General features: G+C 39.6%; 2 protein-coding genes across 5 annotated transcripts in view; both read right to left on the minus strand.

Moving 5' to 3' along the window:
- Nucleotides 1-8,815, minus strand: part of pip5k1ca (phosphatidylinositol-4-phosphate 5-kinase, type I, gamma a) — a 45,752-nt gene extending 36,937 nt beyond the window's left edge. The window contains exon 1 of one of the 2 annotated variants that reach the window (XM_056379336.1): nt 8,406-8,815. In XM_056379336.1, the coding sequence (XP_056235311.1) occupies nt 8,406-8,538 (133 nt within the window). In that variant the 5' untranslated portion in view covers nt 8,539-8,815. The remainder of the gene's footprint in view (nt 1-8,405) is intronic. The other variant, XM_056379337.1, reaches the window with a different exon arrangement.
- A 1,543-nt stretch (nt 8,816-10,358) lies between these two features.
- On the minus strand, nt 10,359-14,791 carry gpx4a (glutathione peroxidase 4a). Of its 3 annotated transcripts, none has more exons than XM_056379340.1 (7): nt 14,645-14,791; nt 12,382-12,476; nt 12,134-12,278; nt 11,602-11,753; nt 11,365-11,389; nt 11,061-11,120; nt 10,359-10,725 (listed from the first exon to the last, which is right to left on the minus strand). In XM_056379340.1, the coding sequence occupies exons 1-7, from the start codon at nt 14,708-14,710 to the stop codon at nt 10,693-10,695; spliced, it is 576 nt and encodes a 191-aa protein (XP_056235315.1). In that variant the 5' UTR covers nt 14,711-14,791; the 3' UTR covers nt 10,359-10,692. The 3 variants fall into 3 exon arrangements, with proteins under 3 accessions (XP_056235315.1, XP_056235314.1, XP_056235316.1); XM_056379339.1 differs by having other exon boundaries at nt 14,618-14,725; XM_056379341.1 differs by lacking the exon at nt 14,645-14,791 and adding an exon at nt 12,834-13,015.
- Nucleotides 14,792-14,860: the final 69 nt, after the last annotated feature.

A 14,860-nucleotide genomic window follows, 5' to 3' on the forward strand; every position in this document is an offset into this window, starting at 1 on the left:
AGAGGAGATGAGAGGAGAGGAGAGGGGAGGAGAGTAGAGGAGAGGAGATGAGAGGAGAGGGGAGGAGAGGAGAGGAGAGGGGAGGAGATGAGAGGAGAGGAGAGGAGATGAGAGGAGAGGAGAGGAGAGGGGAGGAGAGGAGAGGAGAGGGGAGGAGAGGGGAGGAGAGTAGAGGAGAGGAGATGAGAGGAGAGGGGAGGAGAGGAGAGGAGAGGAGAGGAGATGAGATGAGAGGAGAGGAGAGGAGAGGAGAGGAGAGGAGAGGAGAGGAGAGGGGAGGAGAGGAGATGAGATGAGAGGAGAGGAGAGGAGAGGAGAGGAGAGGAGAGAGGAGAGGAGAGGGGAGGAGAGGGGAGGAGAGTAGAGGAGAGGAGATGAGAGGAGAGGAGGAGAGGAGAGTATTAGGAGTCATGGAAAGATGTTCTTCTTATATATGTGTCGCACATTTGTATTACATTATCTAAGGGTGAAGCAGCTATTAAGAAAATGGTTTTCATGATACTGCTTATATCATCAGTGACAAAAACAGCAATGTGGACTTTCATTGCTTCTTGATAACCATGTATCTAAGTCTTAACAGGGATACTAGTTGTCTTCTGCCATCATCAAAATGCTCTGTTACACTGCAATTGTGCTCCTGAGACAAACTAATCTTTGACATGCGGCACCACACAGACCACCTCTGCAGACTTCCATCTAAATGAATACATGGAGTGCAGATGATCTGACACCACTGTTGTGTAGTAGTCTTGGGTATACAGTTAGTTACTTAGCAAGGTGTACGCTATCTTTTACCATTCAACCTGCAGAAAGCTGCCTCTATCTTTTATGCGCAGTGTGTGTCGTATGCACTGCCTGTGGTTTCAAAGAAAAATCCTCAGTAGCATGGCTACTGTAGGCCCAGATGAATACCTACAGAAAAAAACTGACAGACAAACAGCAGCCTTGGCCTTTTGTAAAATACAATGCAGCAAACACAGCCCGCAGCTGCTGATCTGGCTCGAAACTGTATAGAAAATGAGTCCTCTTTACTGAGCTGCCACAGACCGTTGGAACAAGGAGGAAACAGAAAGGCATCTGTGGAGAGTCTGGAGAGGAGTGAACAAAGTACTTTTCCCTGCAAAAACAGTAATAACTGAGGGGATTTTGCAGGAGGATATATCACAATCTAGGAGCAACACAATCTTAAAACTGTAACATAACCTTCATGACGTGCAAGGCCAGACCTGTGGACATGGAAGTGGAGGAAAATTTGCACTGTAGCTGTATTTCATTGTGTGTTTACAATATGAATTTTATCAACATATAAGGAAGCAGTAATTACTAACTATGTATTTGGAAATACAATGTAGGTGCAAAAAAGCTTAAAAAACACAATTATATGGTTGAAACTAGCCTGACATGAACAAGGTCAGAAAAATAAATTGGTATACCATAATTGAAATGAGATAAAATGGTCATTAATTTAAAGTAGTAAAAAAGTAATTTAACATTTACCAAGGCTTCAATAAAAATTCTGACTAAGAACATTTATTACAGATTCTTAAATTATTACACATTATTACTTAATAATATTGAATCTGAATTATGGACAGGTCAGTAATGAACTGAATAAACTATTTTCTCCTCCACAGCCTCACCTTAACATGGCTGTGCAAATCTGCCCCTTAGGCAGAAAATCCTACCTCTGAAGCAGGAACTTTTCTGCACTTGAAATAATCACACACACTGACTGTATCTCCTCTCATTATTTGCACAACTCTTTCGTGAATGTATATGCATAAAGGAGAGAAGTATTAACTATAAGTGAGGTATATCTCCACATCACTTTACTCATTTAATAAATAAAATGCACATCACTACAGTAGGTACAGAGTGCGTCAGAAACTAGCCACTAAAAAGCTCTGTAAATCATAGCCAGAGACACAAATCTGCACTACAGGCCAGGTAGAGACTTCAAATGAAGTGGCACCAGAAAATGCAGCCTTGATTACTTAAGGATCTGGATCCACAGCAAATTCACCATCACATGAGAGAGGAGGACAGTGCTGCTTATTCCAGGGTCAGGGAGTCTGAATTTGCCAACCAGGCTCACACTGTTTAATGAATGAATACATTTTCTCACTGCTCAGACCCCATTAAACTTACATATGCCCTCCAGCATCTCTGTCCTCCACTGTGCTTGCAATTCACTTTGAGCAGACTGAGACTGTAAATAACACAGATTATTTCTCTGAAACTACGGTGAGAATTTAAAGATCAAGTCTATTCACTAACACTGAATTTGAAAGAACTAATGAAGGTAAGAGAATTATTAATTAAGATAGGACTTCTAAAAAAACAACCAACCTGAGATTAAAATAAATAAATAAATAACATAAATAACAAAAAATAAAATTCAGTGATATCTGGTCTATCCTACAGGGCTACTGCTAACTATTATCATTATTGAATAATCCGTAAATTATTTCCTACGTTTTTTATTTGGCATATAATAAATACTGCCCATTACAATTTCAAAGAACACAATGGGGCATTTTCAAATGTCAAAACCTCAGGATATCCAATTTCCTACGAAAGAAAATTGCAGTGAATTTTTGTCATTTTTGCATTGAAAATGACTTGCTAATGATTTTTTTCAATGGATTAATCATCTAATCATCTCAGCTCTATTATCTCAACTCTGGATATGCACAACTTTAGTATTCAAATGCTTTGTAGAAAAGTGACACAAGGCCTAAGGCTTAGGGTATGAAAAGTAATACGAGCTTTAACCACTGTAAAAAATAATCTAAAATTGTTTGTTATTATAGCGGTTAATCATTTTAATCAATTTTCTAAAAGCTTATTGGGAGATTATCTTAGCATCCAATGGGTGCACAGCACACACTGTTCAGGTCATAAGTCTAGTACAGGGCTGACACACACAGAACCAATCACATCTACAGGTAGTTTGGGGTTTCACCTAATAAGTTGTTTTTGGATTGCGCTGCACAGTCAATCGAAATATAATCAAAATCACAATATGGGCAAGTGCAATATCCAAATCAGGAGCTGCAATCTTACTGATGAAGGTAAAATGTGTCACACAACCAATCCACCTGTAATCGTAATCACATATCGAAATATCTGCAAAAATAATTGAAATATGTTTTTTTGGGTTTTTTTTGCAGATAGTGCAGCTCTATTTTTGGACAATGGAGGGAAATACAAAAGAAACCAACACAGACACAGGGAAAACCAGTACTAGCTCTGCAATCATCATCCAGCTTCACTGCTGCTACCAGGACACTGCCTAACCTTGCTTCCAATTTTCTCTGTACCAGAATGGGTGTAATTACTAAGCAGGCGCCACTCGAATGCTTTCTTCGTTGAGAGTAATCTCCACTAATTCTATGTGGGTGATTCAGGTAACTTTGACAGCTTCGTGCTCCTGTCTGACTGTGCACATGCTCCAGGTGCTGATTATGAAATAATAATAGACTGCACAGTGGGGACAGTAACTCTCTTAATTGAAATCAGCAGGTCCTTGCTTTATTCCTTCTCTGACGGAAGCCTGGGCAGTATGTCACCACAGTCATGCATAAAACTGAGCCAGAGCCTCATTCAGCACAGATATAGTCTTTCACAACTGAAAATTCACCACAACAGAAGCCTAAAATTCTTCTTCTTCTTCCTTTATTTACTCTCTCTCCCTCGCTGATCTTCCCAGCAGGTACCGCTCAGAAAAAGAAAAAAAAACCTGGCTAAGCACAAGGACAGATAGCAGCAAACACAACGCTCCTGCCGTGCTGTGGTGTCTGTTTAAAATAGCAACTGTAGCACACATCCCCCATTTACTGAGAAAATCAGCAGCACATAAGACGCAACTGAACTGCGTCATCATCTATGTTAAATACTATGACATCAAACAACCTGGCAGAGGGTCAAACTCCTATAAAAGCTTGTTGAACTAGCCATACAAACTGATCTGAGAGAGAGAGAGAGAGAGAGAGAGAGAGAGAGACAGAGACAGAGACAGAGACCTTGTAGAAGGAATAATACGGAGGAAACAGATGGATGATAAATTCCACAGGAGGCAACAGCCCTTTGTGCTTCCGTCAGCAATTCTGACAGGCCATGCCTAAAGCGGAGAACACAGAAAAACAGCGAGGGGGAGGACTGATGGATAGTGACAAATGAGTGGCTGAGCCAAGGGAATCACTCACAGAGGAGGAAGTAGATGAGTTGTATCTCACTCAGCGGCGAGTAAGAGGAGATGAGAGTAAGGCGAGGAGTGGAGAGGAAGTTTAAAAAAAAAAAAAAGACCTACAGCCATGGTGGCAGGTGAGAGGAAATTAGTATGAGTGTTGGGAGACGATAAGTGAGATCGATGCTGTCAAGCTTACAGGAGACTATAAGTACAAATTACGAAGGAGTCTGAATGGGACTAAATGCTCAGACAGCTATTTAATAGCCAGCTGTGACACCCACACATCGTTGTATTCATACATTCAGAGCAGCTGAGCTGAGGGCTGCAGTCTGCAATTACACACACGCAGGCTCTGACGTTAACCAAGCTCTCCGTTGAGCAATTCCACATCTTGCGCAAAACATCTAGCATCTAGTCAGTAAGAATCAAGCCGGACTCTTGCAGCTGACATTTGCATTCATTCCCATTGAGCAGCGCCAATACTACATTGTCATTACACTGTCATAGAAATTAACACAATCCCTGGTTTAAACAGTTTTCAGCTAGCTGTTAATGGACTATCTCTTTAAGACCCTTCACTGACAGATGTTGCATGGGAGTCATGGTGTGATCCACAACAACCCCTGCTGCAAGGCTTATCAGACAAACTAGCTTAACCTACAAATGCTCTGTATCAGACGACAGACACAAAATCAGCAATGAAAAGAATAACATTGACAACTTAAAAGTAGGTTAACCTTCAAAATTGTGGTGGATATTCAGATACAATCATCCTACAAATGGCACGATGAAATACTAATTAAGTCAAATAGTGATAGAAACTATGATAGAGCAGTGCAGTGTCTGATACTATCACTAGCAGGAAGCTGATGGTTGCACATTCATTGTTGTTGGTGTTTGATGTTTGATAACATTATGACATTAAGAATGTGATAGCCTTTATTCCTTGATTAAAATAGTGAGAAAAAGAACACAGTTTAAGAGGGTTGACTCCAGCAGCCTTTAGTGATGCATTTTAAAATACAATGTTGCCCATAAAGTTGAAATAATTTTGTTTCAGACGTAATCCTCTGTTTATTCCTATTCAAATGCATCAGTAATCACTTTTGACCAGGTGCAATGATTACATTATGTGTCCCAATTACCCAGGTGAAATGAAATAAATCACATTGTCACAATCATTTCATGGAAAGAGGTAAAAAAAATATTTTATTCCAACTTTATGAGGAACAGTGTATATGTAAGTAATATAATAAGTTTTGCATGTTGATCTTATCTCTGTTCAAGCAGTCATGTATTTCAGAGACATCCACGGCTGCTTTGGTCAGTAACATGCTACTGACTGATACTAATGAGTGAAATCACACAGATTTACAGCAGTAGTCTGTTTATTTACTCTGCTACAACGCAGGAATACTGTTTACTTTATAGCAGATGTTTCGGCCTACAAGATTTATGTGTGTGTATCTAATGGCTGTTTAGAAAAGGTTGTATTAGAAAATGTGTGTTTTTCGGTCTATTTTGCATAGTGACACATCAGGTATCTTTAGAAACAGAATAAAATCCTAATTTGTTTCACTGTACAACTTGTTGCGAGGTATCAACTAGACTGGCTTTTTATCTAATGGGATTTTTTAAGCAATTATTAAATGCTGCACTAATAGCATATCAGGGCAGCCTGAGGAATATTTAAAACCAACTCAACCCACAGCATTAGCCGATCCACAGATGAATAATGAATAAACATATCACATCATACTATGAAGAGTTGCCCTCTGTTGTAAACATTATATTTTAATGCTCTCACAGCCAATGTCCAGTGGCTCAAAATACGGCACAGACAGGTGAATGCTAACTGTCTGTAAACCATCAACCTGAAAACATTTGGCAGTGGTAGTCAATAATGGATCTGTTCAGCGCTGTATATCTGCACATGCAATCTCACTCTCTCTCCAGTAAAGCCTTGTTTTCCACTGCATGTGAAGGTTGCACTGACTGAGCAGGCACACACTTGTGAAATTGCCCCAGGTGCATGAGGCACGCGCCATCAAGCATGCTAGAAAAAAAGGCATCTGCAGCCAAAGGCACCCTGCTTCCATTTTTTTATCCTCTGATACAGCTAAGCTCGACAATTAACAATCACTAGACAGCTATTGGTTCATTAGTCTGTTCTGTGTGGAGGTAGGCCTTCTGAGCACCTTTCACACCAGGGACAATGAAAACACCAGTTAATGCAGCATGACTGATAGCAGTTAGACTCAAGAGCCCAACATATACCTAAAGAAACACATACATGCATTTACAGACATAACCACATCCAATAGTATACTTTAAAGTCGCCACTAAGCTATATTAAATAATGCTGTGTCATTTACATAGGAGCACACATCTCTATGTTGATGATGCAGTCTTATATATATATACTATAATGCTCCATATATTAGCTTAGCTACTGGACAACTACAACTTGCCTTTAACTGCCTCCTGACAGTGCTGTTAATCTAAAATTAGTTTTAAATGCATTCAAATCAAAATTCCTGATGAAAACCTGTAAAGGACGGGTCTGTCAAAGCGGATTTGATATGACAAACTCTCCTTTACAACCAGCTTCAACTGGCCTATAGAATACAGATGAACTTGACAAGCCTGTTTTTACAGATTCTGCAGATAGAGATTTGTGCAGATGAATTTTCTGTAATTAATGGATCATGGTCGGCATCTATAGCCTATGCATGAGTCTACTTCTACGTCTCTACACAAGTTTTGTAACAACCTTCTCTCTATGTCGGAAAAGAGCATAATTTTCTTTATTCTTTAAACCAGTCTAATTGTTTAATCTAACTTCCCTTCTCTTAAATCTTGACAAACACAAACACAAAATTCCTGAAGCACTTAGGCCTGCCTTCACATATACTGCTCCATCCTCCTGGAATAATTTACAACAGATTAAAAGACATCGGAGAGGAGGGTACTTATATCTTAGCACACCTCCCTCGTGTCTCATCACTGATACACACACAATAAATTCAGCCTGTAACGTTATGACACAATCAGCCACAACACAGCAGTGACAAAGCAGCAAACAGTTATTCACTCAATGCACAAAACTGTAAAGGGAGACACTGTTAAAAACAAGTAATGCCTGCTTTAACAAATTTTTCAGGTATGTGTCTAATCTTAACCATGGCCTCATTTACTAACATGTCTGTTTCACAGAAGACATTTTGACATGCCACAGTAGGAAAAGTACAGGTGTAGATTATAAAATGAATGATGGATGAATTTCATTTAGCTCCTTCAGTTTCAGGCACCTGGTATTGTTCATGCTGGCTCACTGTCATGGCTTACTGGGACACTTGAATAAAACAGAGCCATAATTAATGTTATTACCAACACCTGTGCGTTTCCCTCTGTGACAACTCAAAATGTCTACTGAGAAAAAGGTCTAATTCACGTCCTCTAACACGTGCATTAGTGTCAGTTTGAAAAAAAAAAAAACACCCTTGAAATAAAATAAAAAATGAATGTCTATGTGCCAGGTGTCTCAGCCTGTCTCAGTCAGCCATAGTGGCTGCTGTTTCTTCATCAGTCCTGCTCCTTGCCAAGTGTTGCATTTTCTGACTCCAGTAACTGCCAAGATGGTGCCAAATGGAAAGCCCACATTAAAGCGTTAATGATTTCTGCAAAAAAAATATATAACGTTTTTCTACAGCCTGGCGGTGACAGGTGGTGATAAGTCATGGTGCCATAAAATCTACATATTGTTTTTTGAAAACAGGGGAGGGGGACATAGAGGAATATTCTTCCTGTGGAAGAGGTGGTAAAAAATCGTAGCTACACCCCTGACTGTTCCTATATGGCAGTTAATATTTACAGCTCTACCATGCTTTATATTTGTCTTTCAAACATCTGTCTATTCCTCTCCTATCCTCGGGTTGTTGCGTTACTGACTAGTCACGACTGTGCCTACACGAATGGACAATACATATCATACGGTGACACATACAGTATCTATAGGACCTAACTTCACCTGCTCTCCTCATCCATTCAGCTAAGTTAGCTACTAGCCTAGCTTACCAATTCCTTGCTAGCAAAGATGAGTCGGGACTTTTGGTCACAGCGGTAGCATCAGACACTTAAATGGAAATGGATATGAGGATGATGAAATTCACATTAATGGCGGAAAGGGATTATATGACAGGTGACAGCGTACCCATGTCTGCGGCGTCCATCCCGTAGCTAACTCCAACGACGGTGTCCGCATCATCGGATGCTGCGGCCCCGGATAGCGGGCTCCCGTCCCTGGCCTCCGACAGCCCGACCGCTCCCTCGGCTGCTGCTTCCATTCAGCCTCCCGGAGGAAAAACAGGAAAGCCCTCCGAATGATAGACCCACGGCGACGGTGCTACCCCGCTGGGATGAAGGAGGAATGTGTTGTCTGATATGTAACAACAGTCAAACGGAAGAATATGTGATAGTAATTCGCGACGGTCCCTTCATCTGTGCGATGTTTCCTTACGACGGCGGCACGGAGCCCTCTCCTCTCCGCTCCTCTCAGGTCGACCGCACCGCACTTGCTGCTGCTACAGAAGCTGCTGCTGCCTGGTTTTGTGCTGCCGGGCGCTGTGGCTCCCTCTGCAGGAGGCTGGGGGAACTGCAGCAGAGAGCTGCGTGTGTCCGCTTTGATGCTCTGAATCACATTCAGAGGTCAGCCTGAACTGATGGAGTGGGAATAGACACATGACAGTGACATCTCCTTGTGGTGAATCAGTATCCCCCTTTGACGTGCATCGCTGTATTCCTGTTTCAAACAACAGGAAAGTAAAGGAAAAGTTGGGAATAGAAACCATTAAAGTCAAAATTGACTATTTACATCATGTTATGTTGCATTTCCGCTAGTATCACATCTTGATGCTTTCAGATCTGAAAACCCAATCAAAATAACAATCTTATTAAATAGGTTCTATTAAGAACCACACCTTTTCCTCAAGTTTTCATTCCACCTTTTGCATTTTGATCTTGACTTAACTGGTGCCCATGCAAAGCAAACAGGCCTATGCCCTCACTAATCACCATTTGTACTAAACCCCAGCATCCTAAATATATCATATCTACTTGGACTATATTGGATGCTTTCCTTTGGCTGAATTAATTAGGTTTCTGGCTCAGAAGCAAAAGTAGTTTTCCCTTAATTAAAGTGCTGATAACACTGTTAATATTGGCTTGTTTGCTGACAATGTTTAAAGGCCATATGACCATGAACCAATGGTATTATAAGAACTCATTGGTACTGCAATATTACTGAACATTCATCTGTACAATCCTTGGTTTAATATAAAAGCAGTTTGACTAAAACATCATACTGCTATTTGCTTCCACTATCCTTGTGGACACAAAGCAACAACAAAAAAAAACTATCATGGAATTATCAAGAGGCATCTGTATTTGTTTATAGTCTTATAAAGGCCAGGGGTTCCCCACTTTATTTGTATTTGCTTGTGATCCATTGATCCTAAATCATGTCTCCATGACACCCCTTGAATTTTGAGCAATTCAATAAGTGATTTTCTCTTCAGAATATCACAATAAAAATTTTTTTTAAAAAATGTGAAATTAATATTTCTGCATAGCATAATGTTGTTTTATTTCCCATCCTTTTACTCACCTGGCAATCCCTGAGATTAATGTTGTTACTCTTTGTAGGGTCCTAACCCCCAGGTTGCGAACCACCAGGTTTGTGTGGGATAGTGGGATTAATCATTGTTTCTCCATCCATCTCTAGACTAGACATGTGACAATATTTTCCTCCCCACAGGTAAAATGATATCTACAAATCGTATCTGTGCCTGTCATCTAAGTATTGAGTTGCTGTACTACAAATCCAATGTCCAATAGATAAGAATGTTAATATTATACATTTTTCTACCCAGGACAAATCCCAGTTTCATTTTAAGCTCTCGTGCTCACTTGTTAAGGTTTTTCTGACTCACACACATTCACATTTTTCAGTTTGACAGAAATGGATCTTGAGTCACTTTCATACAAAGATGCATGAAAGATTGTTGTACACATGAAAATCTACTACTACTCTATGAGCAACACTAGCACCACTTGAAAAATCCCAATGGTTAGCTGATTGACAATAAACATTCCAGACAAAACATAATTCAAACAAAATCTTAGTGCATTTTATTAGGAAAACAATGCCATGGATTACTCTACTACAAGTGTATATGATGGATTGAGGGATCCTCTCTCCTTTTCTCCAGAGAAACTAATGAATATAAGCTTGGTTATCCTCCCAGGAGGTTTGCACGCCATTTTCATCAGGTCTGCCCTGTCCGACATGCGGGTTTTTGAGCAGACCGTCACTGGTCTGGGGTTGGATCCAAACTATATCCACTGATGCTCGGAGAGGCAAAGAAAAGAGGGGAAAGGATGATGGAAAGACAAAATGAGTAGAGAATCAGCTAGTGAGGTGTCAGTCATCCATTAGGAGTTTAAAGGTATTGGGGGAGGTCCTTCTCCACCACCTGGAAAGAAAGCAAGAGTAGAAGTTGGCATCTACTGCATGTCGTAATGAAAGTGTATTAATAACACCTGGAGAGACGTAACAACACACAGTATCTGCAGTTACAGCTATAGTAGCGTACAGTTCTCTCTCTCAACTCCATTTTAAATCCAAAAATATATGTCTTCTCTTAATCTTGGTGTTTTGTTTATTCATTTAAATTTTCAATTCATCATTTACACAATGATATATCTAGCCAGATAAATAAAAGCTAAAAGAAAAAAAAGAAAAAGCATATACAAGTGGACAACAGTCAAGATCTAACTAAGTATAGTAATGGCAGATGCTTGTACATACACTTGGATCATCCAGGGGTCCATATCTCTTCACCACCTGCCCCTCTCTATTGATTAAAAACTGGAGAGGGAGAGAATAGGAAAATCATTATAAACAAAATTAACTATTTCACTTTTAGAATAAAGGAATTCATGAAAATCGCTTATGGGTTCCTTCAAATAATCATTCTATACCATCAAACATGCTATACTGTAGAAAGAGGGCACCATATTAGCAATGATTACAAGCATAGACAATGAATTGTTTGCTTTATCAACTCTAAATACTGTACATAAAATATAAATTACTGATAATTAATATTTACCTTGGTGAAGTTCCACTTGATACTACTGCAGGAATGAAAGTAAATCATTTGTTAGAAAATAATCAGTGTGAACACTTTCATTCAATCAAAAACATATTTACCAGTGTGTGTCGAAGTGTCATGTCATTACAGTGTAAATACACCAACTTGCCCACACAGGCCTTTGTTTCATAATAAGATAAGTGCCACCCCATCTCTTTGCCCCAGTGTTCAGCGATTCACATGCTCGCCACTTACCTTCCAAGGAAACCTCTCCCGTTGGGCTGCTCCTTCAGCCACTTCCACAGAGGGTGAGCATTGGCCCCGTTCACGTTGATCTTACTGAACATGTCAAACTGAGCGTTGTAAGACTGGGCAAACTGTTTGATCTGAGATTCATTGCCAGGCTCCTTCAAGGTAAAACAAGTGAGAAATGACAAAAGACGTGAGTACTAGTCAGGCCTTGACCTTAGAGTAGATATACAGCTTATCAAATTATACATATAACAAGTGTCATTCTAAAATAAGAAAACTACTAAATCAGTGCTGTTGATTTCATTTACTACAGTATGATGTTGTTTTTCCCTTGAATGCACCATAAATATCATAGTTATAAAGAATTTTGTGAATAAACTCTTCCATCTTTATCAGTAAAGAGTACACTGTAAAGTCTCATGTAGATTGTTTTTTAATTCGTTTTGTCACATTTACATAATGTAAAATGTTCAGAGTGCACTCTCAGGTCTGTCCTATCATGCTGCTTTAACAAAACACTCCTGTGTCAGTGTACCTGGTTCCCAAACTGGTTTGAGGGGAAGGCAAGGATGCGTAAACCTCTCTCAGCATACTTGGCGTGCATCTGAGCAAACTGAGAGTAGTTTACTGGGGTTTTACCTCATTTAGAGGCAACATTGGTGATGATGACAACATCCCCCCTGTAAACACAAAGATACACATCCATAACGTTGTAGTGCTGGTGGACATGTAACGGGACACTGCAGAACATTTAGGGAGAGGATATATCATGCATAGATTTACCTGTATCTGTCTAGGGAAACCTCATTGCCATCAATGTCTGTTGCTGAGAAGTCATAAATAGACGTGGCCGTCTGCCAGTCCTCTGTCGGGGCAGACTGTTTGGGAGAAAGAGGGGTAAAAAAAAGAATTCAATGATAGGAGCTAATTTCAAAACTGCACAATCGGGTTTGTTTGTATAACAGATGAGCCAACATTAACACTTCTATCCTGCTGCATGAGTATTAGATAACAAGGATGGAGCACTAATAATCAGGAAATACAAGCATTTCATCCTTAAAAAGTAAAGGGGTTGAATTTTTTCTGGCTCCAAATCATTACACAGTTTACAAACATTTGATAGATCTTATTCCACTGATTAATTAAATTAAAAAGAAAATATGACATTCTACAAAAAAAAGCACCAGTCCTTTAATATAAACCATTGTTTCAGTCCAAATGTCATCTTTTCTTACCATAGCCTGCAGCAGGACAGAGAAAAGGACAGTGGACCCTATCAGGCGCATGACTGCCCTTCAGTAAGGTCCTCTGAAGGCAGAGAGCGATCAAATCTCTAAACCACTCAGTGGCTTCAGCTACACCCTATCTGTTGAACCACAATCTCACTACTGAGGAAGCTCAGTGTCCAGTGTCCTCATGTAAAGGGACCATGTGATCATTAACAGAATTGATAGGCTCCGATTCTCCAATAGGTCCCTCTCTGCTGTTCCACATCAGAAATGCACATTTGCTGTAGTCCACAGTTCACATCATTATCATAAACTCATGAAGACTGATGACTCCTTATAAAAGCAAATAATTGGGCCACGGGAGGCTGAACACCATGTGGCCAGGGCAAAGAGCAACAGTCTGAAGAAATGCATAAACCCATTACATAATGTGCTTAATATCAGGACGAAAAATAAAAGGTTACATCAGTGAATTGGCATGATTTGCAGCACACATAACCCCCTAAGTCTCACCATGACTAAGCCAAAAACATTTGTTCATTCAACCAAATAATCATAATGAGGGAAAACAAGTGTTTTAGTGTTTTAAACAGTTAGAAAATTGGTACTAAAGTGTGTTTCAGGCCAAGTCTGGCAAGTCTGCACAGAAAATTTGCTTTATGGCTTTGCATTGATAAATGATAACAAACCAGAGTACCAACCAAAATATATATATATATATTTAATTAATACTTACAGATAGCCTACTGTGTGATTCAAAACAGACATTAAACTAGCTAGAAAGATATGTTATCAAAATGACAAATTTTTGGATGTTCTATTGTCAGAAAGGGAAGATGCGATTTCTATCAGCAGTACAATCTTGATTTTCCATGATAAGACTGAGCAGTCATTATGTTCAGGACAGGAAGTAATTGTATATGTGTTAAAACAGTTTTCAGTAAATTTACTCCATTACTGTATGTATATACAACTATGACATATTTATACTTAATTTCAGTACTTTCAATTTAGGCTGTCATATCTTATTCCACCATATGTCAGAGAAAAATACTGCGCTATTTAGTGCTCTGTACATATTACTTAACAGATACTACTAATTAAAATGTTACTTGCCTAATTTTTACTTATACTTTTGCTACCTTAAAATGTTACTCATACTTCATAGCTTGGTATCACTTCTTTTACTTTAATAACCCATTACCTAAACCTGAATATCTTTTTCCACCACTGATGATTTGTAAGATTTTGTTGCTATAGGATAATAGGATAAGCTGAAATAAACTTTGCCCACTGAAGTAATACAATTTCAGCTGTAACAGAAACGTGCTGACATGGCCTTGTGTTATAAAACCTTTAAAATGACTGCCTGTTGCTGTGTTTCAGATTGATAAGCTTTGATCAGCTGACACCAGCAGCCAAACAGAGGAGTGCTGCTTGTACCTTTGTACTACTCTTCCCACCCCGACACATTCAGTGAAGTAATACGCAGGCTCAAATTAAAGTCCACTCCCTGTGTACGCAGTGTTTATAATCGTGCTCCCACAGGCAGACAATCGGACTTGTTATGCAAATCGTGGAGGAGCAACAGTAACACTGTAGTAAATATCAATTTGGGCGACAACTTCACCAGTCAAATATGTGCTCTAAAAAGATTCACTTAGCTTATTATTGCTAATATGCAGAATCTATGAATGAATGGTTGATAATAGCATATCACAGCCACCACGGTGAGGCAAAATGGAAATAACACCCGCAACGCACGTCAAATACCGTTTGGGTTACGTTACCGTTGTGGATAAAACAAAGTACAGTACCATCGCCAGGAGTACTCCGCTGCTTGCCACAGCTCCAAATATGAAAAACACATGTAATGGTCTCATTTTTGTTAGAACAGAGGACACATTTATACAGATCCAAAGCCAAATTGTAGCTGCAGGCTCCGCCCTGCAGTTTGTTGTGAAACAGCGGTGGGGGGTCAGAGCCAATCAATACAACGCTGCTAGGTTATTAATTACTATTGCTATCATTAT

The sequence above is a fragment of the Seriola aureovittata genome, chromosome 6 (assembly GCF_021018895.1).
Source record: "Seriola aureovittata isolate HTS-2021-v1 ecotype China chromosome 6, ASM2101889v1, whole genome shotgun sequence".
In the NCBI taxonomy this organism is placed as follows: Eukaryota; Metazoa; Chordata; class Actinopteri; order Carangiformes; family Carangidae; genus Seriola; species Seriola aureovittata.